The sequence below is a fragment of the Echiichthys vipera genome (genome assembly GCF_963691815.1).
Source record: "Echiichthys vipera genome assembly, chromosome: 9".
Taxonomy (NCBI): domain Eukaryota; kingdom Metazoa; phylum Chordata; class Actinopteri; order Perciformes; family Trachinidae; genus Echiichthys; species Echiichthys vipera.
In genome coordinates this window covers 8873402-8900438 of record NC_139834.1, presented here as the reverse complement: position 1 = coordinate 8900438, position 27037 = coordinate 8873402, and the positions used below count along the sequence as shown (strand labels likewise).

The following is a 27037-nucleotide window of genomic DNA, read 5'->3' as shown; positions in this document are numbered from 1 at the left end:
CGGACGTTAATTTGGAGAGTTATCGTTTAAGAAATGATTTAGACGATCCAATCCGATCATGCCACTGTACAGCTTATTTTACATTTCTGTAAAAGTAGAAACAAGGTTCTGACACTAAATCACTGCTATTTAACTACTAATTTGTCCAAACATCTGCATAAACAAGCCAATGTGGCATCATGGTCACAGCTAATTTAAGGTTCTGGTGCTCCCTTGTGCACCAACGCAGATAATTCTTCCCATAGATCAGCGCTTCCTGAGACGAATGGAGGTTGAAGTGGTAAAATTAACTGAATGGGTTCGATGGCTACAGATAACAGGGCACTAAGGTCAAAGTGAACCAAATGCATAAATAAACATTTTTCAGCCTGTGATCTGTTCTGGCCCGTCCAAATACATAAACACGTGGGAATAAGTAAAGGTACCGTACCTACAGGACCCACTGTGCACTGCAGTATCACTCGTGTACATTTGCGTCTTTGTATGAAAGTCCGCCCAGGTGTGTGTGACCGAGGGCGATCGAGATGGACAGGCTGGAAGAAGGTTTTGGCTCGGACTCAGTTCTGCTGCAGGATCAGATTTTCCAGCTCGTCTGCTGAGCGTAGCAGAAAGGCGGCAGACTCCCGGTATCCTGCGATGAGCTGCCTCACTGCTGTGACCTCCGGAGCGCTGAGCTGAGCCGAAGCTCCCCCGCCACCACCTCCCTGACCGTGACTGTTGGCGCTGGAGGAAGTGGAGTTCTGGCCGACTGACTTCATACTCAGATCTGTGGGACCTGCAGACACAACCATGAAGGTAAATAAGACATGAAATACAGGAGATGCACCGGGGAGACAGGAAAAAGGGCCAGGAAGTGTCTTTTTTTAAGTTTAAGTTTTTAGTAGAGCAGCTGAGTCAGGAAAGGGAGTAGATAGATACGGGATGACATGCAGCAAAGGGCTGCAGTTCGGGCTCGAACCAGCTGAGCCCACATGGGGCGTGCACTGCACCCAGTGACCAGGAAGCATCTTCAGCATATAAAATCTATTTACATTAAGTAACTATGCAAGGACAAAATACCGTGAAGAAAATTTGATTCCTGCACAAGGATTTTGCAAAGAAAGCTGATTTTTTTTTTCAAAAACCTCACCGTTGGTTTGTGCAGCACCAGAGTTCTGCTGGTTGCTGCCGACTGTCCCGTATCCCCGCAGGTTGTAGTTGAGGCCTCCATTGGTGTAGAGCTGGTCTTGGGCAAAAGCTGCGCTGGAGATGGTGAACCCTGATGGGGCCACAGAGGCCGGGTCCCTGGAGTTGGTCTTGTCCACAGAGGCAGGTTCATCCTGTAAGAAAATCAAATGCTTTCAGTTTTGGAGAGAATATTGTAGTTTGTGTTGTGCAGTTTAGCGTTAATGATGCATGGCCATCCTAGCGCATTCCCAAATCCCTGCTGGGCAAATTCACAAACACCAACTGCCAAGACATTTACCGCTTGGTAGACATCGAGCCGCATCCTTTTGGCAGCGTTTCGGGTTTCGTTCTCACAGGCGGCAGCGAGGATGTTCTCAGCCATGGCAGAGGTGAGGTGAGGAGGTGTCGGTCGTATCTGGCCGGAGGGGTCAGAGAGATTTCTGAATGTGAAACATTGGATTTATTGGGATGTTTGATTGCATTTCTGCTGGGGGCAACTTCCTACCTCAAAACCGCCCTTTTTCATGCGGCGGCAGGATTTGAGGTAGGTGCGAATGCGCTTGCGGGAGCGCTCCTGGAACTCTGGGAACTGGCGGCTACAGGACTCGATGATGGCCTGGATCTTCTCCTTGGGCTGTTTGGAGATGGGCACCATGCGGTCCAGATTCTCATCCACGAACAGACGCACAAACATCTGACAGAGAGAGAGATAGAAAGGGAGAGGGGGAGGGGAGAGAGGGGATGTAGAGCAGAAAAATGGAGTGGGGGTGTTGGGGAGAGAGAGGGGTGTGAGAGTCGAAAACAAAAGCGAGGAAAGGGAAGGCAGCGGATGGGGGAGCATCAGAGGTAGAAGAGGATAAAGAGAGAGGGGGAGGTGATGAAAACAGAAGCGATGGAAAAGGAACCATTTCTCATAGTCTGGACAATGTTTCTAGTATGATTTTTCACTCATGGATGCATTTTTTGCATTGCACAGTGATGTTTACACAATATAAGTAGGATATGAGAATTATTTTTAGCACAGTAATATATGCATAACACTCAACAGGCCAGGCACGGTATTGTATTCTCTCTGAATGGATTTATTATACTGCAACAGTTAGACAAGTTACTTACATTGAAGGCTTTGAGTCTCTCAGGGTCCATACCCTCAGCGTCATTGATCTTGTCGCTGTCATCATGGTCGTCATGATCGTCATCGTCGTCATCAATTATCTGTGCCCGACCAGAGGTCAAGTCCTCTGCGCTCATGCTCAGTTCAGTTTTCACAGAGTCATAGCTTCCTGAGCTGTAAGGAGGGGACTAAAAGCACAGTAATACAAGTTGGAACCACATCAGAAAGAAAGTATTTGAAGCTATGATTAACAAAATCAAGTTTCTGTTCTTACCTTGTTGTTGTACTCTGCTTTGATGGGGTACTTCCTGTTGGTGTCTGCGGGGTAAGAGGCTGGCGGCGAGCTCCCCGCCGGCAGCAGTCTGTCACTCAGATTGACCGGCTGCTGATCCTCTGAGGAGGACGAGGGCGAGTTGGTACTGAAGTCCAGGGGAGCGCTCAGCCCGTTTTCTGTCGCCTCCCCATAAGGGGCCCCACCATCTGGGGGGTTCCCACCCACAGCCAGCACCTCCGGGGAGGTCAGGGCCGGCAGCCCGTTGGCACTGCCGCTCTCCGAGGAGTCGTCATCTGGCAGAGGGGATGAAGCAGAAGACACAGAGATGAGCTGTGCGTATGTTTGTCATCACTTTGCATTAATGTGGGTTTGGTTCCTACAATGCTGACTATTTCTGTCTGTCTTGGGGAGCAGCGGAGTGGGTGTGTGACTACAGGGGGATGGGACTTCCTGCCTCATGTTGTGTGTGTGTATTGGGGTCAACTGTCAAGATAAATAAGGTAGGGTAGAAGGGGGCATCTTCTGAGTTTTAACAGTGACGAGAGAAAGAGATGAGGATGAGGAGGGACTTATGGGGGGAGGGAGCCTTCCCTTCCTGGTCCAGCTTTTTAACCCACTTTATGATCATGAACTGATCTGTGCCCACCTAATGTTCACCAGAACAGAATAATTCTCTTCTCCATTTCAATGGTTCAGTATTTTCTCTAGCTCCGTCTAATCTGAAGGTTAATGTCAGCCTTTGTCCTACTTCTCTAAGCCCTGAACCCTGAGAGAGAGGGGTGCACAATGGATTGGGGCTGCTTTGGTGTCCCACCCCCTGTAAGAGTGGATTTATTTGGATTAGTCCGCTAAGAACGAGGCAAGCTGTTTCCTGTGTAACAACAATCTGCAGCCTTCTCGTGTAATGAGGACCTTTTTTAAAAAAGATGTAAATAAACATCATGCCAAAGACAACCAGCACAAGATGTCTGTGTGTCTACAGTTTCTTACCGTCCTCTTCTTTAATGGCGGCTGTGGAGTTGCTGACTCTCTCTCCGTTCGGTGGACTTGGCTCAGGCACTGGGGGCTGCTCTGCTGCGACCCATGCAGGCTCCACGCCGTTCATGTCCTCGCTGCTCACTGAACTGTCATCCTGACGAGAAGAGAGGAAGAGACTGTGAGACGGACAGAGAAAAAGACCTGGGCATGCAGAGAGAGAGGGCTGCTGAATGTCAGGAGAAAGATCCTCAAGTTTTACATTTGTCCCGTAGAGATAAAGAGAAGAAGAACAGAAACTTTCATCTACCGATCCTTTTAGAAGTTTATCTTAAAGCGATATTGATGGTATTCTTCCTGAAAATCTCAAATTCCCCTCGAGGGGCATAAAGTATACTGTATCGTATTGAATCGTCAGTTTTGTTCAAGTTCACACGTATGTTACTTAGCTAGATCAAAGTTCAGTTCACAGTCACAAAAAATGAACTAGTTCACGTTCATTTTTTGCAGGTTTTTTGTTTTGTTGTTGACGTTTGGCGAGGTTCTATTTTGTCAGAGCCGGTGTTGTGTCGAAGTCTGTCCCCTGGTCAAATAGTGTTTCTCTCCTGATAAAAATATGTTTCCTGTAGCGCTCTGAAGGTTTCGTTCAGTAGAAGAAAATGCATCTCAGAGAGTAGACAGTCTTCGACATAACACCAGCATGTTGACTGAACTAAATCCTCGGGTGCTGGAGTGTCGTTAACTGTCAGGAAGAGTGAATGTCGCTCACGTTCACGTTCATTAGTTGCAAACTGAGACGTTGAGTTCAATACTTTTTTTCTTCATGCACGACACTGCCTATCGTATCATTTCGTATCTGTTTTGCTGTCGATATCCAGTCTGGTCAGCAGGAAACATTTTTGGCTTTGTATGTTTGTATGTTGCTTTGTATGCAAACCACAGAAACGCTTTCATGGAGGAGGTCAGGGTGGATGGATGGGTCAAACACCAGACTTTGACCCGGGAGGTTTGTGGTTTGTTGTCCCGTTTGTGTCCTGTCCCATGTGAAGCTCAGTTGTATAACAGACATATTTAATTTACCCCAAACATGAGCTTTTGCTAAACTTAACAGGGTTTTTGTTGCCTAACCCCAGTGGCGGCTGTCCCATAGAGGGCGCTATGGCACCGCTCCTTCTACTCTTCATCTAAATTTACTGCAGAAGAACTGAGCAGCTGCGAGGAGAGGAAAGCTGGTCTCGCAAATTGACGGGATTTGAAACTTCCACATAAACACACACGCAGCTGAATGCATGTAACTGTCAATACACAATCTGAGGCGCACATGTGCAGCTAGCTACAGCTACACCCCTTTGACCAACCACATAAGACCCAGTACTCCAGGTATAATATTTCCGATAAACATTTTTATTGCAGAGTGAATATCTAGTAAGGATGATCTGTGCGCCTCTCTAGGGAGGTGTTCCAGGCACGTCCAGCTGGGAGGAGGCCTCGGGGAAGACCCAGGACCAGGTGGAGAGATTATATCTCCACACTGGCCTGGGAACGCCTCAGGATCCCCCAGTTAGAGCTGGTTGATGTGGCCCGGGAAAGGGAAGTTTGGAGTCCCCTGCTAAAGCTGCTGCCCCCGCGACCGTACCCCGGATAAGCGGTCGAAGATGAGATATTTGATCAAAATGAAAGATGGAGGATAGCTCTTTTGGCGAGTAACTACATCCTGCCAGGTAACGTAACAAGTGAGCAATTCAACCAAAAACATTACATACATTACACACTATGCGTGAACATTAAAAGACAGAAACATAAGGGGAGGTAGGATAAAAATAATTAATAAACTGTGTAAATATATTACTATAGATTTTTATTAGATATGTGTATATAGAAGTTCAGCCCAAATCAAATTTAATTAAAATTGGTTCAAAATTAAGCGAGTGTCTGTCATTTGTTGTTATTAAGTCTGCATTTCTCACATACACTTTGTATCTGCATACTAGACCTTTCAAGTATTCGTGTAAGTATATATTTCTTTTCCACCTGGTTTGTCCAAGTGGTGTAGCCAAAGCAAGTTTTCAAAGATGGCCGACCTTCTGCACATGCGCACAGGGCAATATCTTTTCCAGCCCAAATCTCTTCCGTGGAGTTGCTAAGTGATGGACAGTTCACTCGTGAACGATAACTGTAAACAAGAGTTGTGGATGGAGACGACCAGTGTTCCTGACTGTAGAAGATCAAACAACTTGGACCGGATCAGACAACCAGAGAAAGAGGTAAAGATTACAGTCGGTTGTTTAACGAATGTTGTGTAAAAACGCCACGGCTAACTGCCTGTTATGATGCTCAGGAACTATTCTGTTTCCCTTTCCTCCTTTTCTAAATCAAAGGAACAGATCAACCGTGTTTTATATTGGTGCAAATGACCTAAAACACCTAAAAAAAACATGAAAAAAAGATCCCTCATTAAAAATGAAATGAAGTTGTTTGCAAACAAACAATCTGAAAGAAAACAAAGTATGTTTAGTTGTGTTCAGTGTTTCAGTGTTCTCATTTTCTTGATTTAAATCTTAGTAAAATGTACTAAAGTTTGGCTCAGAAAATCCCTGTTAAGTACTAATGTGTTTCTTTGAGCGCTGCTGTTTTTAAGTCTGTTACGTAGAGACCCTAAACATGCTCGTTGTAGTGTTACACAAGTATGAGTAAACCATGAGGGTTAAGGATTAGCAAAGGAGAGCAGAATAATCTACAGAAACTATTTACAGTCCGCCCTGACTGGCTCCAAACAGTTTCAGAGCGACACGGGCCGGTTTACTTCACACTAACGTACATGGTGACCTCTGTTCTCTCAGCTGGCAGAAGGGGAGCGGAAATATCATTTCGTCCTCTCATTCCCGCCACACGAGCACACAAACAGGCCTGAACTCTTGGGAATATGCATCCGTCCCTCTGTAAAGGGGTTTGAGGAGGACGAAAATGCTCAGTGACAGCCCCATTAGGTACCAAATGAGCAATAAAGAGAGGGACACAAGAGGGAGGGAGTCTATAATTACATAGTTTCTAAGTTGGAAATGTAGCATCATCAATGTCTGTGCTTAAGAGAAGTATATTATTTCATTAAGACTTACTTTTAAAACCGAAAGAGAGTTTTATAAAGAATTAAGTTGAACCTCTTTACCTCTAGAAAAAACTTTATTGTCTCGTCAAGTAAGGCAACAAACGCAACATAATATATCTTAAGATGTTGATTTAACTTATATATGATATCATTTTTGTGAAAACGATTAGTTTAACGTCGATTCCAGCTTCACAGTTATGAGCATTTGCTCCTTTTCTGTGCATTGTATGTGATAGGACAAAACAACAAACATCTGGAGATGTGCCTTTGGGCTTTAGGGATTTTGATTCGCATTTTAACTATTTTCTGATGCTTCAAGGACCAATAATCATTAGTTGCAGTCTATTTTGACAATGTAGTGATGTGTATAACAGTGAGAATGTTTGGTTAAAGGTCCCATATTGTAAAAAGTGAGATTTTTATGCCTTTTTAAATCGTGAAACAGGTCAAGTTGCTTTATAAATACAGTGAATGTATCGAAACTCTTAATCCACAGAGAAATGCCCACAGCCCGCCCAGAAACTGTCTTTTAACAAGTCGTCAGGACTTCTGTACAGTTGTGATGCCACAACGACAATGCTTTATATAAAGGTAGAAAGTCCCCCCGGCTGCAATAACAGTGCAGATGTAGAAGACCCAGAAACGCAGACCAATCAGGGCAGACAGTTTTTTGGGAGGGAGGCTTTAAGCTGCGGAAGGTAAAAAGCAAAAAAAATGAAGTAAGACATCTTCCTGTAGACCTCATGCTCTGTCCTGGGCCAACGTGGTCTTTACATTGTGACTTAACACCCTTTCAAAATAATATTTCCGGGTCCAAACACTCCGTTCAACAAAACGGCTGGACCTGTGAACCTTTTGCGATCACATCTTTCTTCAGCGAGTCGCCTTTCATCGATAGGAAAGTAGTAAATTACAATTTTTTTTTTGTTATTTACTCAAATCTGTTCAACTGGGGAACACAGCACTGCCGCATTGTATAAATACAAGGCCTTGATCCATAAATAGAACTTTGAATGGGCGTTAAATCACAACTTAAAGACCGGATATGAACAATCTCTCTCTCTCTCTCTCTGAAATGACCTGTTATTGGTCAAAGTCTCCCATCACGGACTACGTTTTCTGAAGCCGGAAAACACCCAAGTGGAGATGCAGAAGTCTAGTTTTCCCGTTGAACACTTGAATTACAATATGATGAAACAATGCTATGGAATGTTTTGCCGAACATCGCCTACAATAAACAGCCTACTCCAGGTGTTTAAATCTCCAAAGGAAAGTTCCCAGATGGATACGCTGAGCAAATGAGAATCATGCGAATCAATCCATCTGGTGGAGTCAGGTGAGAATACGGGTACATTCAGACAGACAGTGTGAGAAAAATAATTGTTTAGTAACAGTGGTAGAAACCCAAAATACAAGTGTGAACCTGAAAATTAGCATAATATGATAGGGAACAAATGTTTTTTTTTAAATATGTAGTGTCATTTTTAACCATATGTACTGTTACAGTCACCAAAGTCCTGCAAAACAACATGCAAACAGCAGATGAGATGCACATCTACACATTTTCTACTGATCTGCTTTTGTTAACAGAACAAACCTGATGCATTTTGAACCGACTTCTGCTCTGAACCGTTCTCAAAACCAGCGCAGCGAAGATACAGAACAAATCACTAAAAGTCTCCCTACAACACTGGAAAAATCCCTCTGTGATGGTTAATTATTAAATAATTTGTCCCCTTTGCTGATTCTCAGTCTGCACACACAGATGTGGCCAACACTGAGCATTTGTTAATTTGTACTCACCCACAAATCACAGCCTGGGTCATTGTTCCGGATAATCCTAATTATGCGTGAGTGAGGTTCCACATTATCATCATCAAGTAGCGCTCCCTGCACTTTAGTGACAGTGGTTTCTGAGTGTTTCTGTCACAGCCACACACGGGGGAGTGGTCTTGCACGTGACGTCACTCTGTGCAGAAGATCTGCTAATCCTCATTTCACACTGAGCTCCTCCTCCTCCTCCTCCCAGCAGGAGAGTTCAAATGGTGAGGAGGAGGAGGGATTTCTTATTCTGCCTGCACAAACTGCCTAAACACAATGTAACCAGAGGCTTTGTGCAGTCAATACAAATACAATTTAGTGAAAAGTTAACAGTTTTCTAATTAATCCATCAGGACACCTTGTATGTGTGTGTGTGTGTGTGTGTGTGTGTGTGTGTGTGTGTGTGTGTGTGTGTGTGTGTGTGTGTGTGTGTGTGTGTGTGTGTGTGTGTGTGTGTGTGTGTGTGTGTGTGTGTGTGTGTGTGTGTGTGTGTGTGTGTGCTCACTTACCCTCTCAGTGGCCGTCATGCACTGCAGCTTCATTTGTTTCAGGTAGGTGGCAGTGAGAGGCATGTTGTAATCAATGAGGTCCGGGACCAGTGAGGTGGGTCTGTCATTTTCTGACAAAGAAAGCAACAAAAAAGGCTTGTAATAACTTTTAATACTGATCATTCAATGTCTAATAAATATGGACACAAAGCAGAAGATTTATCAGTGAATCTAGTTTATGTAACGCAGCAGCAGAGTGGAAATAAATCAGCTGCAAAGTAATTAAAGTACACTTACTCAACATGTTTGAGGTACTTTGCGTGACAATTTCCATTTTAAGCTACTGTGCTTCTACTCCAATGAGAGAGAAATATTGCAGCTTTAGTTACTCGTTACTTTTCACATGAGGCTTAAAATCACCCCAATAGTTTTAATCGTTTACATTAAATTAGCAGAATTAGAGTGAAGCAGCTCCTGTTTGAAATGTTGTCATGTATATAAACTATTACTGGAATTCTTTCAGACTGAAGAAAACTGAAAAATATGATGATTCTCTGGTAAGTTCGAGTGTAGGGTTGTCACAATATCAGAATTTTAAACTTCAATACGATATTAGCATAAAGAATTATAATTGATACCTTTCAATGCACAAAACAATATCATTTCTTTTTATTTATTTTTTTAATAACAACCACACAGCTGATTTTCTTCCCTGTTGTTTCATTTCTGCAGCTTTTTGTTCTTCAGCAGATTGCTGTTCTGCTTTTGTTACGCTTTGATATTAAATGTGTAACACTTGATATTGAAAGGTATCAATACTTTTGACAACCTTATTTTGGAGTTATGAGGAGCTTCTTTTTTTCTATGATTTCTAAATGGATTTATGGATGTTTTTATGCGATTAACATCAGAGGAAACAATATTCTCAGAAAGCTTAAGTCACACTTATTCTGATGTATGTGAATAATGGATGATTTCAGAATTTAACTGAGCTTTGGGTGCACTTTTTGGCCTAACCTAACTTCCAGTTGTTGTTTTTTAGAGCACTGGAATGAACCTGTCAATCAAATCACAGTTTGAAAACCTCTGCTCTATTATAATTATACGTTTAACGCAAAAGGTTGAAATCCAAGCTTCAGCTTTTTGCTGTATGTAACACCTGATAGCAAACAATGTGTCTGAGAGCTGTGTGCAGTCTCCACAGCTGCCACAGGAGGGACTCTGTGATCAGTTTAGTGGGTCTATACAATCCCAGAGATGAGCTCCTCTTGAGTCTTTGTTACAGCATGCTGTGATGGATATGTGTATGTGTATATATATATATATATATATACTGGCGTTATGTTTTTTTAATGAACGTTAAACAAAACATAAATGCCTTCATATCAGCTCATATTTAGTGTCTGGAGAACTCCCCTGTATCTTAAACCAAATAAACCTTTCTATGAATCTTATGATGAAATAATTGTAGAAAATCCTACAGCAAGAACGTCTGGCTGTTGAAGCAGAAGATTGATTGGTTTACACCATCCCAGCATGCACTGCAACACATTAATTACCCCTTTTCCATGTCAGTATGTCAAAGGATCTGAACAATTTCCACTCTTAAAGGTTGATCTCAAAAATAGCGTATCAGTTAATGATGTCTCCAGAATTAGCGAGCCCCTCCACAGGTCCGATGTGGTGCCATTACCTTTGAACTCTGCAGTGCTGGGGTTGATGTGCATCCTCTTCTGACACTCTCCACAGCTCATTAGGAACCGAGTCACCGCCTCTCTGGGCAGGAAGGCATAGGTCTCTGCTATCTGTGCCGGTGGAGTGAGCACAGGAGACTGGGTTACGACAACAAAAATGGCAGCAGTGATGGCTCAGGCTGTGAACTCTAACTGTGTGTGCAGGTGTTTGTTTCTTTTCTCTGTACCGTGCATGTGTGAAAGTTTGGGGTCAGTGATAATGTGTCATCTGGATGTGGCGTGAGCAGAAATCCTCCCTCTAGGCGATCTCTCGTGCTTTTTTTTTTGCCTGATTCCAGCTTTGATACTCTAAAACACAAGTGGTGTCGTCATCTTCCTCTTCCTCTCAGGTGCAGTCGACTCCTATCTGCACCAATTTCTCAAGCTCGGCCTTTCCTGCTCTGTTTATCTCGGCTGCCGTGCCACCCTCCCCTCCTCGCCCCCGCTGGCGTTTCCCTGTAAAAATGCGACCTTCACGTGACCATGGAGAGGCAGCGGGGGTGCCCACCCCCACCGGCCCAACGCCACCACTGCCACAGCTCCCCGTCCCCTTTCCCCTCCTGCTCCACCGCCCGCCCCACCCCTCCTGGCCCCTTGAGGCAGCTGAGAGGGAAAGGCCACCCAGAGGAGCGTGCACCTCCCAGAAGGCCACAGTGACAGTTCCATATTATGCCCTGCCCCAGTGATGCTGCCTCCTCAAAAGGGTACACTCTATGAGACATGACAGGACCTCTCTACAGGGCAGGAGGAAGTGGCTCTGTGATTATTTTTTTCCAATCCTGAGGGGTGGGGGGTACCAGAGTCCTGCTAAACCCCCACAACCTTTCACCAAAGCTGCATACAAAGACCCTCCTTCTGTCAGGATGCCACACTCGACCCCGGACCACACCTCCGTTTGTAAACTCATATTCTACCTTTGTTCCCGAGATCATGTGACGCCATAAAACTCTTGAGCACCATAAGTACTTTGTTTTTCCTGTAAAGCGGGTTTCTTGTTCCCTTGGTAACCCCTGATGCTAGACATTATACATTACGGTGCCTATAGAAAGTCATGATACCCTTTTGAAATAGTCACTTTTTTCGTTTTGCAGCCTGAAATGATAATACATAAAACATATGTTTTTCCAACTTGATTTACACATTTTGCTTTACAATATTCAAGTGAATTTGTTTTTTCCAAAAATTCAGAAAATTAATTTAAAAAAAATGAAAAACTAGAATAGCATTGTTGGAAAAGGGACGAGTCCCCAGATGTAATACTTTGTGGATAGATAACATTAACTTTAGCATCCATTCTCCATTCAATCCTGACCAACTGATTTGGGTGGTGTGCTGTGTTTGGTTTCTGCCAAACACAGCACTTGGAGTTCAGCCCAAAAAGTTAAATTTGGTCTCATCTGATGATATCACCTTTTTCCACATGGCATCTGAATCTTCAGTGTGCTTTTTTAATGAGAGTTAGTGTGACATTTTTTCAGAGGAAGCTTCTTTCTCTCCACCCTGCCAAACATGTACAACTTGTGAAATTGTTGTCACATGCACAGATCGACCAACCTCTGCCATTAACACTTGTAACTCCTTTGAGGTCTCCATGGGCCTCTTGGGAGCTTCTCTGATCAATCTTTTCCTGGCTCGGTCCTCCAGTTTGGAGGGGCGGCCCCATCTAGGAAAGGTTCGGGTGGATCCATATGCCTTCCACTTCTGGATAATACTCTGAACGGCCCTCAGAGGGAAAGTTAAAGCCTTTGAAATCTTTTTATATCCTTCTCCTGACTTGTGCCTATCCACAACTTTATCCTGAGCTCTTTTGAAAGCATCTTTCCAACCATGGTGAACTCTTTGTGTTACCGTGCTCTACTAAGAGAGGAATCCTCAAGAACAGCTGATTTTATTCTGAAGTCAAATCAAAAACAGCACAGTTGATGTCAGGTGGAGGAAAATTAACTTGGTGTGTGATCTGGAAGGTGATTGGTTAAACCTGAAACTGTTTATAATGGTTATTCTAAAGGGACTCATCACTTTTCCAACACTGCTATTCTAGTTTTTCTTTTTTTTTTTAATTCATTTTCAAAAAATTTGAAAGCAAATTCACTGGAATGTTGTAAGGCAAAATGTGTAAATCACACTGGAAAAATATATATTTTTTATGTATTATCATTTCAGGCTGTAAAACAAAAGAAAGTGACTATTTCAAAAGGGTATCCTGACTTTCTATCAGCACTGTATGTGATTGGAGCTAAAAATCAAGTCTATTGTCTTGTCTACAAGCGTGGAAGTGTGGAAGTTCTGTTCCTCTGAAAGAACAGTTTTATTTATTTCAAATGAAATAATCCTTATATCAAAAGGAAAAGGAGGCGCTGTCTACAATAATAATTTGAACACCTCCATAAATGCTTTTATTGATGCAAGGTCTTTGTCAGAAAAACAACAAAAAGCAGATTTTACAATATAGTTGTGGTTTGGTCCAGACTGAAATATCTATTGAATGGATCAACATGTTTGTGGTCCCCGGAAGAGGAATCCTACAGACTTTGATGACTTTGCCTCGAGCGTATTTTTGTCTAATTTAATGAAATAATGTGACAGCTACTTGCCATGACATGTGTAGCTATTGTAATAGCTTTAGCAGTCCCTAAACTTTTCATCTACCGCAACAACAGGTCAAAGTTTGAATGTGTAAAATACTTAAGTTCATGAATATATACTTCATCACCCTGCACAGTACATTTTTTCCAGTTAGATAGCTAGTTATAATGTTACCCTCCAGATCAAAGATGGTGAACATGGTAAACATATCGATCAGCATGAGTATCAATAGTCGTGTATCCATTCAAGCGAATTTTGAGTGAAATTTTTAAATGTTGCTAAATAGAAATGCGTGTAATGTGCGTTTCCATCAACCATTAATCTCTCTATAAAGAATATAAAGATTCTGGTAGAAGAAGCGTTCTGGTTTCCGTTTGTAGTCCGAGAAGCCTTTACCAATCACAAATGAGCATGCTTTGGTTGCATGCAGGTAAACAGTCCGTGTGGAGAACAAAAGAGGCCATCCGATTTTGCCAGATGACAATTTCGCTATTCATTAGCTTTTTGTTATCATCTCTCAACTCCGTCTCCGTTCTCGCATCTCAAGTCCGTAATTAGACCACCAACATTGACTGCCGCTCGGTCGAGGAAGTCTTGGCCTGGATATCGGCTGGCTGTCCTGGACAGTCTGAAATATTACCTGAATCAGAGGCTGAATCGTCGTCAGACCGATAGCTTGTTGGTTCTGAGATTGGGAGTGTAGTTTCGTCAGAAGTTGGCGTTATAGGCTACTCTTCACGCATGACTCTCTGCCAGAGCATGTGAGCAGGAGGATTTTGGGTGGAGCAAAGGATTTTTAAAAAGTTGTTGACTTCATCTCCTGCTCCAAATATGCTCAGACCACGAGCTGAAGCATGCCCGAGCTCGTCTTTTTATTATTGCAGCGTGGCAGAACACATCCAGCTTTTTTTTTCTTTTGTTAGAGCGAGTGGTGAGCGATTTGAACGGGGTGAAAAAACAAATTGAGCGTGGAACAATACTGAACTAAGCGGCTCCGAACAGCTTTGAGCACTCAGATTTGCGAGTGAGGAGTGGAAATTCTCGCCACTCATATGTTCTGCTTTATGCACATAGCCTAGAAAAAGTCGCTCTGGCCGTCTAACCCATCTAAGACTGAAAAATGGAGAGAGGTCCCCAGGAGCAAGTTTTAATTGTTCTGTCATCGGCCATGTTTTGTTCTGTCCGGAAACGAAGACACAGCCTCACAGGGCTGCTAGCGTTGCTGTAGACTCTTAATCTTGTGTGTCTTATATAGAGGAACTGCTTATTGTTCATGGTCTCATGGTTCCCTGACAAAAACCTTTTGACAAAATAAAAACATTTGGGAGGCTTTGCAAATGTCAGTGTGCAGACAACCTTTCCTGTCTCTTTGTGTGAGATTCTGGGAGCACTGCGACCCCACAGGTACATAGTTGGATATACCCACCGCTTTGTAGGTCTTCTTTTGGCCTGCGTGTTTGGGTGCTCTCCCGGGGTCTGCGCCCATCTCCACATGCATGGCATAGATGATGTCAAAGAAGTCTTCTACCACAGCGACGCGCTTCAGGGAGGAGTTGTCTTGGGCCGAATTCCCATCTGAGCACTGAAACACAGACAGAGACTGAAGTTTAGGTTAATGTCCCGCCTCGGGCTCCCACAGATGACGTGTGTGTATCATCTGTTATAGCTGCAAATGGAGCTCCCTGCATGCACAGTCTCACACACACACACACACACACACACACACACACAGACACACACACACACACACACACACACACGGCGCAAGGTGTCCTAACAGAAAACAGAACAGACAGCCTTGTTTTGTCCAGCAGTCTTTAAATGTCTCTCTCGGGTGGAGAAGTCTCGGCCCATCACCTCTTCTCTGCAATGTTTAAAAATAACACCACCAACTGTACAAGACCAGCACTCCCTCCTACCACCACCTCTGGCAGCCATCCTGCCTCCCGTACTGCTGACCCTGTCGCCATAGAAACTGCCGCTGATTTCTCTCGGGCAGGTGTGCTGGGCAAAGGGTCATGTGACACGGCATAGAAGTGGGATCGTCAGGACAACGGCCTCCATCCGCACTACCACATGGGGCTTTCCTCTCCTTTCAGCCTCCATCTTTTTTCTCCAAATAACTCTTTTCATGCGTCCTCACAAGCAGTGAAAACGCTTTGCATTTTCCACCAGATCTTATCTTGATATTTATGCACCTGCTGATGTTTTTTTTAAAGTGCAGGCACAAAATGGTTTGGGGCATTTTAATTAGTTTTTTTTCCTCCACGGGTCCACCTCTTCTACACAGATGTGAGACAAGCTCTGGCATTTTCTGGAGATTGGGTTCTGGGTGGAGAGTGATCTTTTCGTGTTTGAGTGAGAGGGGGGTACGGAGTTCAAAAAGTTGTCCCGCCGGCATTGAGGAATCACACTTTTGTCCCTCTCCTCTACTTGACATTTCTGCACAGTTCCTGGGATCTGACATTTCATTTTCTCACTTTTTTTCCGTCCTCCCTCCTGCCTCCATGTCTTCATCCCCTACCTCTCTGTCCCGTCTTTCTTTCTTTCTGTCTATCTTCCCCCCACCTCCTCCTCGTCTTGCTCCTGCTCTCCCAAGTGCGAGGTAATGATCGTTGCCATGGCAACTAAAACCAGCTCACAGAGCGGGTTTGTTTTAATCCGGCCCTCTCTGCCTCTCTCTCTCTCTCCCTCCCTCTTTCTAACCACTCTCCCCTGTCAGCATGGGCTAAATAATGATAATAAATGAAATAATAGCGATCCTCCACCTCATCATCACAGCTGTAATCTATCGCACTTGGAGGTATCATCATTCCCCCAGTGACATCACCAGCACCGCCGCCGCCGCCACCACCACCACCAGTGCCTCTTCCGCTGCTGCTGCTGCTGCTGCTGCTGCTGCTGCTGCTGCTGCTGCTGCTTGGGACAATGGTGTCAGGTCCATTCACGCTGGATTTAGATAATCTCATACAACTGTGGGGTGTGCAGTGCACCCACACCGCGGCTGCATCCTGCACTGAATTCTACCTCAACAAAATATCCAGCATACACACACCGGATGCTCTGATGGGAATGTGTCCAACCTGGAGTCCAACTGAAAGACGCACACATACATAATGCAACAAACTGGGGTTGAAGTCTGAATCTTTGACAAATATTTGCAATGCTTTTGTGTTGAACAACTAACTGTTATTGATAAATTTGTTCACTTTCTGAAAAATGTGATCTACAAGTTTCTTCAACAGTCTAAGACCCAAATAGATTCAGTTTACTATCAAGTATATAACAAAGAAAAGCCCTGAATCTTCACATTGGGAAGTTGGAACCAGAAAATTAAATAAACGGATTAATCATTTGGTCTATAAAGCGGCCATCACAATATCAAAAACAGTCAAAAAATCTAAATATATTCAGTTTAAAATAATAGAACAGAAAATAAAACACATTTTAGAGGCTGAAATTAAGGAATGTTTTGCATTTTTTCTGGAAAAATGACTCAAAAGATCAATCGATAAGTAAAATATTACTTTGTTGTGTTCTACTACTCCACAAGTGACGTTAAAGGTCCCATACTGTGATCATTTTCAGGCTCACTCTTACATTTTGGGTTCCTTCTAGAACATCTTTACATGCTTTAATGTTCAAAAAACACCTTATTTTTCTGGCACTGTCTGTCTGAATACACCTGTATTCACCCTCTGTCTGAAACACTCTGTTTTAGCGCCTGTCTCTTCAAGCGTTAGTATTCAGCTTGAATGTCCCGAAAACACAAAAAATGATCTTAAATAGGGGAAGAGCTGTTGTACAACTGAGATTCCACAGGAAATCGAAGCTATCTTTTTATACACTGCGGAAAGAAAAGAGAAGCTGCTTTTCATTCAATCAACTGAATATAGGCACGAAATGAGGATTTGCGGTCGGCATTTTATGAGTTTTGTGGATTTTTTGGTAAAATCATAACTTTTATATATATTGAATTGATTACCCATTAATTTAGGGCCAAAAGCTTCTATCCTAAAATAGCTCAGTTTATATCTAGCTAACAATATATTTCACCATACAGCATTTTTCTCCCCTGGTAATTCATATGAAATAACCACATTGTAAAGCCTATTTTTGTATACTCCAGTGTGAATTAAATACCTCACAAATAGAAAGAACAGGAGTGTTTTCTCATATAATTAAGATTTTTAATGCAAAATAAACACAAGGTAAAAGGATCAGAACATCAGTCAAAGGACGTAAATATTGCCGTGACGCAATTTAACATTGCGATAGAAACAATATAGGAAAATATATTCAATAGAAATGTTGATATTGTTATTGTTATTCTGTTTCCGGGTCAATAGCCACTGCCGCGGAGTGGGGAACGGGAGTTATGACCTATGGAGCATATGCAGGCACATAACCCGATATTAATCCTGGAAGGCTCTTTACATGTGAGAATAATCGGGGTAGTTCTCTACGTCTGTTAACGGGGCATGAGAACTCCGATTTTACCCAGGGTACCCTTTACATGGTGTTTGAGAAACCGGAGTATGTCCTTAACCCGTGTGCAAACCCTTAATATATAGAGTGATGTTGTGACATCACAACCATACAGGAAGTCCCGTTTAAAGGGACAGTTGAATACAGGCTCTGAGCATTTCTCTGTAGATAGAGCGTTTTGATACTTTCCCAGTATTTATATAGCACCTCAACCTGCTTTATGATTTTAAAAAAGACATGGAAATCTCACTTTATACGATACAGGACCTTTAAAAACTTGCAGGCTGCTTTTCTTAACCAGCCTTCCCACATCCACCCTGTGACCTGAAGGCCTTCTCATGCTCCCCTGCTCCGATAAGCTCTTTAGCTTCCAAACACAAGTCAACCGGGAGTTAAACATTCACCTCTAAAAACGCTTGTGTGTGTGTATTCGTGAGCGCCGTGTGTTTGTGTGTGTTTAAGTGCAGCACATGTCTACCGGGCAGAGCTCGTAGCTGAAGCATCTCAGAGGAGAACAGCTGTTGAACAGAGCTGAAGATATTTGGTCTCATCAGCAGCAGCGTGACGTTTTTTTAAAGAGCAAAGGAGGCATGTCAGCATCCCTAATCGCCAACAACACCGCAAAAACTCCTCGCCCTCCTTCTTCTTCTCCTTCTCTCTATCTTTATAATCCCCGTAGGACTTTGCTCTCCCCAGTCACTGTACAACCAGCCCCCATCCCCTGCTCGCTCTCTCCCCGTCCCGCACCAAACCGCTCTGTTGCTAGGAGACTGAAGGGGTTCAGTCGGCTGCCCCCACCCCCGCTGGCAGTCTCACACACACACACACACACACACACACACACACACACTGTAGCAGAGAGGGGAGAGAGGAGCAGTCCTGCACACAGGCAGGTCAGGAGGAGGAGGTGATGGAGTAAGAGGAGGAGGAGGGGAGGTTCATGGGATGCAGCTGGGTCACAAAGACAGGCCGGCAAAGATAGAAGAGATGAAGATGCACCGGGGGAACGGATGCAAAAATGCAGACATTCAGCTTTAACTTTGAACATTAACATCCATTTTTTATTGTGTGAGGTGGCTTCACAATAAGTAGCTTAAGTTACAGCAGCAGTGATGTGCTCAGGTGTGTGTGTGTGTGTGTGTGTGTGTGCGTGCGTGCATGCGTGCGTGTGTGTATGTGTGTGTGTGTGTATGTGTGTGTGTGTGTGTGTGTGTGTGTGTGTGTGTGTGTGTGTGTGTGTGTGTGTGTGTGTGTGTGTGTGTGTGTGTGTGTGTGTGTGTGTGTGTGTGTGTGTGTGTGTGTGCGGCCAGCAAGTAGGGAGTAAAGATGGCTGTGTCAACACTACTCATGACTCAGATTATCTCACTGCAGATGTGACAACAGGTCATCTTTTAAAGCCCCATCTCCCCCTCTGTAAATCTATCAGCTGGCTAATGGACACGTAAATGGAAGAGTGTGTGTGTGTGTGTGTGTGTGTGTGTGTGTGTGTGTGTGTGTGTGTGTGTGTGTGTATGTGTGTGTGTGTAGTGCAAGATTCATGTCATAGGAAAAACTGGGATAAAAGACGTTGCTAATACCTCCACAGTGCCCCAAATGTTTTAGAAAAACCTGTCCCATTCTATGTCTTTTCTTTTCACCATCATTAAATCCACATTAGATGCTCTACCCCTCATGTCTGTGTGTGTGTGTGTGTGTGTGTGTGTGTGTGTGTGTGTGTGTGTGTGTGTCTTTCTCTCCCAGTTACTCCCATGATAAAACATTATTTGATAGAGTGTGTGACATCCCCAATATCCCACCGAACCCGGAGACGCAGACAGTCCCCCCAGCAGCCCCTGCCAGACTGGCACTGTTGACGTTCCAGCCTCTGACTCAAAATGGTATGTAAATGACTTGCACATACATCATCACTGAGTCCATTTTCAGGCTATTATCATACTGTCCCAGTTCGTTAAACGTTGGCCTTGCAAAGGTATTAAAAATGACAGTAGCGGTGTGGTAGGAAGATTATTGCGGTCTTAAAGACTGTGCGTGCATGTGCGTGCATGTGCGTGCGTGTGTGTATGCGTGTGTGTGTGTGTGTGTGTGTGTGTGTGTGTGTGTGTGTGTGAGTGTGTGTGTGTGTGTTTGTGTGTGTGGAGCAGAACTCCGACTATCTCCCACACAGGGGGGAGGCCCCCGGGCCAGTTAAAAATGGTGTTAATTTCTCCTCCTATGGGAAAGCAAAGAACGGTCTCTCCATGGCAACAGAGAGGGTGCTGAAGGGAGGAAACACAGAGCATGCGATCAGCGACCCCCTCTTTGTACGAGCACACACACACACACACACACACACACACACAAACCACACCACATAACGTACAATATGGTTTTCAGCACCCATTTACAGTAAGTCGCAACCACAAAGCGTCATGTAAGCTCTCAGACGGACACATCTCCACCCTAAAGAACAAAAGTCAACCCCCGCAGACACTCACAGGTGAATTCTGCTTCCATCCATGCCAACTATAGTATTCTTGTTTGGAGTGGCGAGCGTTTACCGTTTGAACCCACGAGTGTGAGCCCATGTGTTGCCCCCTAACAAGCGCTGCCAGAGACGGATGAAACACAAAACAAACCACGGGACAAAAGCACCGGAGATCCTCTATGCAGAAATAACATTAATGCAAATGCTGTTGAATAATAGGGCCAGTATTCTTTTGACTCTGTGGCCCTTCCACAAAAGAGGAGCTCTCAGGGGAAATGTGGACTAATTAATCAGATAATAATGATGTTGTTCCTCTTTCCCCGTCTGACAGTGAAGCACAAACATTTAGGGCCCATTTTTTTTGGCCAAGACGCAGATTAGGAGGATTGGTTTCTGATTTCTACACGAGGAGAGGACGTCCCAAGACTAACCTTTATTTTGTAAATTGATAGCATTATTAAATCCTCTATTCAGAAAAACCTCTTTCTGCCATCGTCCCTGTTCAAGATCATCCTGTCCCGTCACTTTAAGGCGGATTCGTTTCACAATTGCCTGTTATAACTTCCCAAAGCAAAGTCCCTATTTTGACCAAAGATATTCAGTTTATTATCATTTATGACAAAGAAAAGCAGCAAATCATCACATTTGAGAAGCTGGGACCATTCTTTTTAATGTATTCTTGCTTGAAAACAATGAAATTATCATTTTTAATAATTAGATGATTGACAGAAAATAATCTACAACTATTTTTGATAAGGAAAGCATAGTTTTGAGTCATTTTTTGTATAAAAATGCCAAATTTCTCTTCTTCCTTTATCCCATGTCTTCTATAAAAGTTGTATTGAATATCTTTGTGCTCTGGACTATTGGACAGACAAAAACATTCGAAAGCATCACCTCAAAGAAATTCTTCACCCTCAATATGGTCATTTGTATATCAATTACTCACCCCGTGTTGCCCTGATTTTAAGCAGAAAAACAGTTTTTCTCACATAAAGAATCCAAAAACGGAAAAGTCATTCATCATGGAGGTATGCGGTGATCATTTTGAGTTTTAACTATCTCGTAAGCTTTGACAAATTGCGATGGACATTTTTTTTCAGTGTTTTCTGACATTTCCAGACCGAACTGGTCAAAAATGTATCATTAATAAAGTGTAAGTTTCAGCCTAAGGTGCCAGTACATTTTCCGCTGATTGACCGTTAATCATCTTGGGGACGTTTATTTATTTAAGTCAATAGGTTAAAGTATGAAAGTTTACACAGGCTGATGTTGATTAATAGTCTTTATATATATAATAATATGGGTCGATGTACTGACATTCTATTTAACGCTGTGAAACTGCGACCGCTCCATGGTCGTGACTTTAGGTGACGGTTAAGTTTAGGCACCAGAACGACTTCGTAAAGATTAGAAAATAGGTTTTGATACATCCGGGACATAAACACCAGTCCCCTGAGGGAAAGTCCTGTGTTTTGGGACCCATCCACCACCGCGACCCTCCTCGCAATGCGTATTTTGGCGCCCTTAAGTCGCGGTCACACATACACCAATGCAGGTGACAGATTCGTGCTGGTCAGAGTTCAGTAAAGTTAAACTCCATGTGAATTTGCTTCTTCACCAGAAGCAAATGTTTTATTCACCCCTTCGAATGGAAGTAAACAGGAGGCCAATGTTCATCTTGAATATGTGTGAGCGTGCCTTTATTCTACTTCACCTGATTTCCTTCTTTTCTTCGGACATAAATTCTGCAGTAATAAATATGTGGATTACATACGAATTTCAGTGTATTACTTTACATTTATTGATGTCCTCTGTTTTTACTTTGTATTTATTTGTGTTGGTATTTTGTGTCTGTTAAGCACTTTGGTCAACTTGGCTTGTTTTAAATGTGCTATTTAACTAAGGTTTGACTTTTCTTAGGTATTTGTAGGAACAGTGAATAAGGACAGGCTGTGTGGGTGAATACTGGACTGTGATTGGTTGCAGGGTGTCCGTTAAGTAAGGGATAATGCCTGAAGAGGTGTCCATTATCAGGAATAAATGGTCGTCCATTATTTCCTGATAATGGACACCTCGTCCTGCATTATCGCTTATGTGACAGTTCCTTTGCAAAACACGATTCAACTTTCACTTTAACATTGTGTGTTTGTGTGTGTGTGTGTGTGTGTGTGTGTGTGTGTGTGTGTAAGTGTGTGTGTGTGTGTGTGTGTGTGTGTGTGTGTGTGTGTGTGTGTGTGTGTGTGTGTGTGTTCACCAAAACCTAGTTGTAAGGGACAAACAGAGATATTTACAGATTTCAGTTGGCATGGCAACAAAAAGCAACAGCTCGCAGTACTTCAAATTTTTCAGTACAATGCTCTTGTTAGCTGAAAAGGAAATGCACGGGGCATTTAAGCGTTTCTTTTGAAACTGGCTGCTCTCTGACTCCCCTGTGCTCAGATAGTGTGCATTTCTGTGGTTCATCTCTGTGTCTGTTTCTGGTCCTATCCCCCTCCTCCTCTGTAGCGTCCTCTAATCAAGGCATAATGAGAGCTAAACGAGGTTGCATCTCCACACTGAGCGGCTGCTGGGTTCTCTGAGTTGTGCAGAAAGAGGGCGAGACAGCGTGAGCGGGGAGGACGGAGACAGACAGAGAACACAGAGGGAACATAATTCTGCGTCCAGCTTGAAAAGAAGGCATCTACGCTGAATGTGTGCTACTGCCTTTCTGTCCCGTCACACACTGAAGCAGCCTTGTATGCTTCACTGACACATAGAAGAGACCTTCTCTGTCTGCACATCAGCCACCATCATCCCCACCCCCACCCAGCCTCCCGTCATTTAGCCCCATGCCTGCCCCCATACAGAAACTTGGCACACCCTGGGAGCAGCTGCAGCGGGGCTTCCAATGCTGGAGCTCCAGAGACACGCCCCCGGCCCTGCAGCCGTATGAGGAGGCAGTGACCATTTTGTGTGCGTGTGTGTGTGCTCGTGTGTGTGTCACTTTTCCACTGGCCCAGGACGGCCTATTTAAAAGCCTCCACGCAAACAGTGAATCAAAAAACTCTGCTTTCTAATACAGTTAAATGCATTTTAATAGGTTGATTTGTTGCCTCTGACTCATCATTAGAAGCAGCTTGTGTTGGCTGATGTTTTGTTTGTTTGATTTTCTCAAGTGGAGTTCAGTCAGGGGGATGCTTTCCCCTGCCTTATGATATTAGCTACGAAGCGTGTGCACTCCTCTCCAGTAAACAGTCAGACTACCCCGGTCTCTCCTCAGTGAATTATCTCATATTAGATGGGCCCTCACAGGGAACAGACTCACATGGAGGATGGTTTATAGATAAATATATTGGAAATAGAGTGTATATCAACATGAAATGACAAAAGCCACAGACAGAAGCTAATCAACAACACATTTCAGGCACCATCTGCACCTGCAGAGACAGACCACACCTGCCCACTTACCCTGAGGGAAACATAATATTGAGTGGAGATTAGAGGAGTTTTGTGAAGACAGTTGGCCTAAATCTCAATTGTGCATGCACACAGGTGTAGCACCTGTGGAGGGATGAGTGCTATTCAAACTAAAAATCAAAGCATTCAGTCTGCAGTGCCAATATCTCTTCTATAAACAGAAAATGTGTGTGTGCTCTTTGAGGTCCAGAGAGACTCTGTCCCAGCAGGGCGGGTGAGGGGGGGATTATTCCCTGAAGGCACTTATTTAAAATGGAGGTTGTCTCCTTTTCTGGCACAGCACGCCAAAACCACCATACAGAGGCATGGTGTGTGTGTGTGTGTGTGTGTGTGTGTGTGTGTGTGTGTGTGTGTGTGTGTGTGTGTGTGTGTGTGTGTGTATGTGTGTGTGTGTGAGTGTGTGTGTGTGTGTGTGTGTGTGTGTGTGTGTGTGTGTGTGTGTGTGTGTGTGTGCGCGCGCGTGCGTGCGTGCGTGCGTGCACAAAGAGAGCCACTGGGGCACTGCTGACAGTTCACCATGTACATGTTTATCTTGGAGAAAAGATGTGATTTAACCCTGAACACACCTGCAGCCTTCAGTGATGCCTGGCTGTCGTTACACTCAATAAGGATCTCACCCCGTCATCCGGAGACATGTGCAAGTCAAGTCAGAGCACCAACTGTGGGCGTATGTCGCGATCAGTCCCGAGCAGACCCTTTTGTCTCCGCCACAGCCTCTCACGTGGTCACCAATTACGCACAGCCACCATCAAATGTAGAAATTCATCTAAAAATGTTTATCTTGCGAACACAGTCTTAATCAGGCTTATGGGGCTTAATGTCTTAACGTACTCAATAAAATGCGGCAGAGGCAGGCTATCCTGGACTACACAGGTGTTGCCAGAGCAACGAGTGCCTGCGAGCCGATCCGCATCCTGCCCAGGACAATGAAAAGTGCGGTGCAAACACCGACACTCACGCTGTCTGCCACACACACGATATCATGAAAAAGACAGACATTTGAGTATTTTTAAACGTACATTTTCTCCCTCAAAAGAAAGACATCAATCTTGTCGATGCACGCGACACAGTACGGTTTGCTCGGTTTAGATGGGACAGTGAGGGCGCGTGTCATTTGATGAATCGCTGACAATCAAACCTGCTGAGCGCGCGGCAGACAGGTGAATCAGACATTATCTAAGTTGGAGTTAATGGCCTGTAGTCCATCACGGAGCACACACCGGAGCACCCTGACATGCCCGGACCACGAACATGCCGTTGCATCCACGCGCGCGCGCATAGCGTCACCACATCGGGCTACACGAGACCAGAACAGCACGGTTCAAACTATAATGTTGTCAATAGTCAATTATCTCGTGCTTTTTCACCCGTAAGCGTGTCGCTGACAGGACTTCAACCTCACTGGCGAGATGGCTATGCATGATAGCCTACCTTTTAAAAATTGCGATTTGCCAGGAGGCACCGGCGTTGCTATGGCAGCAGGAGATGAGAGTAGGGCTGCTTTGGTTGGGATGTGGACAAAGTGGAGCTTTATCAGGAGAGACGCGGGCGAGCCGGGACCACAAAAGACTATAAGTTATCATTTTATTCATGTGACAGGTGCATGTGTGCAGCCTGAAATAATGACAACTTATAGGCGGCGACGGGACAGCTCGTGCGCGTGTACTCCCTCGTTCTCTGACAAACACACACAGAGCCCACTCGCGCACGCACGCACACACACACACACACACACACACACACACACACACACACACACGCACACACACACACAGAGACTTTACCGTCGTCTTGACCGGGACATATAGGACGGGTTTCCCCGGAGCTCCTTTCTTGTTGTGCTCTCCCAACACGTTGGTCCCGACCTGAAATCCTTTAGACTTCACCCAGAATTTGAATTTGGCGTTGATGTGGCTGTTGTCGATATAAACGCCATCCGACTCCTCGTTCTGTAACAGTGTCTGCATGATTTTGTTATATTTCCGCCGGGTGACGGTCTTTGTTTTACCGGAGTCTCCATAAGTCCGGAGACACCAGTCCTGAAATTCACTGAACATCTCCGCCTCCAACACGACCGGGCTCCGGCTCCTTTTGGGCGCATCCACGCACGCCTTTTTCGTTGCCATCTCTCTCTCTCTCTCTCTCCCTCTCTCTCTCTCTCTCTCTCTCTCTCTCTCTCTCTCTCTCTCTCTCTCTCTCTCTCTCTCCCCCCCTCTCTCTCTCTTTCTCTGTCTGAACCCGTTGAAACAGCCCAGGCTAATAAAGACTTGACCGGGTGCTTCTCCTGCTCTGGTCCCGGCTGTCCCGCGTCAAGAAGGCTTGGTTCCGGTTTTGGGACGCAGTCTCTCTGTGGTTTCCCAGCAAAAGTGACCCGGACGGTAGCACACCTGTTTGCAGCGGAGCAGTTCTGTCCCGAACCGCAGCAGTGAAAAATGTCACTTCCTCACATCCTCCGCTGAGGAGCAGAGAGGGGGGCTGTCCTACAGCACGCTGAGCGGGTATCACCCACCTGTGCGTAAAACGCTCTCCACTAAACGGTAGGCTGTGGGAAAGAAAAAAAAACACAGTCCTCGCTAAACAACAAAGAAAACAGACAAAAGCGGGGAAACAAACGTCGCTCTCAGTTCCTATCGACCTACTTTCTAACAGCCAACACTGCTCTCGGATGCGGTGCTCAGCCCTTTTTTTTTTTAAAAAAGCGCAAAGATGTTCACAGTGTGGCCACATATCCGATCAACATGCGCCACCTGGGATTGTTTCTGCTCCTCACACCTGTTTGAATGTGAATCGCGCTTGCACTGTCTGCTCTTTCTATCTATCCCGGAAAACCCACTCATATCTGCCTTATGATAAATAAGGACTTCAATTGCTGGAAAAGCCTGCGGTTTACAAGTAGTGTTATGTTGCCCAGACGGTAAGAGAGGGTGGGGGCAGAAAACATAGCCTGCTTGAAAACACTGATTACACAATTTCCTTTTATATAGGAAACACTTTTTATACAAGATACGGGTGGTGAAATGTGGGTTAAATAGCCTTATTACAGCCACGAGGCAAAAAACGTAAAAAACACACAGAAATATCCCCCAAAGACTATATTCTCACGTAGGCCTAACAGTTTAATTCGGGTCTAATTGTTGTGTATTTATGAGCTTTGGTGTGTAACTCTTCTGTGTAGCCCAGATGGAAATGAGGACAGATAAATACAGTTCAGCAAAGAGTTAAGAAACCATGAGGACATTATTTCTCCTGAGAAGCTTAGCCTGTTAATGTGAAATATAAAATTTAAAAAAATAAAATAAAAAATCAGTTCTCAATATTGCAACATCTGTCCAAAAAAAAAAAGAAAAAAATAGTAATCTAAA

At 44.2% G+C, this 27037-nt stretch overlaps 1 protein-coding gene across 1 annotated transcript; it reads right to left on the bottom strand.

Annotated features, from left to right (window-relative positions):
- Window positions 1-557: 557 nt before the first annotated feature.
- nol4la (nucleolar protein 4-like a) lies at window positions 558-25801 on the bottom strand (the record flags this gene model as incomplete). Its single annotated transcript, XM_083920396.1, has 11 exons — window positions 558-775; window positions 1130-1319; window positions 1466-1582; window positions 1673-1861; window positions 2284-2469; window positions 2556-2848; window positions 3546-3687; window positions 8967-9076; window positions 10639-10750; window positions 14691-14846; window positions 25460-25801. 11 exons carry the CDS (start codon window positions 25799-25801, stop codon window positions 558-560), a joined length of 2055 nt encoding a protein of 684 aa, XP_083776522.1.
- Window positions 25802-27037: the final 1236 nt, after the last annotated feature.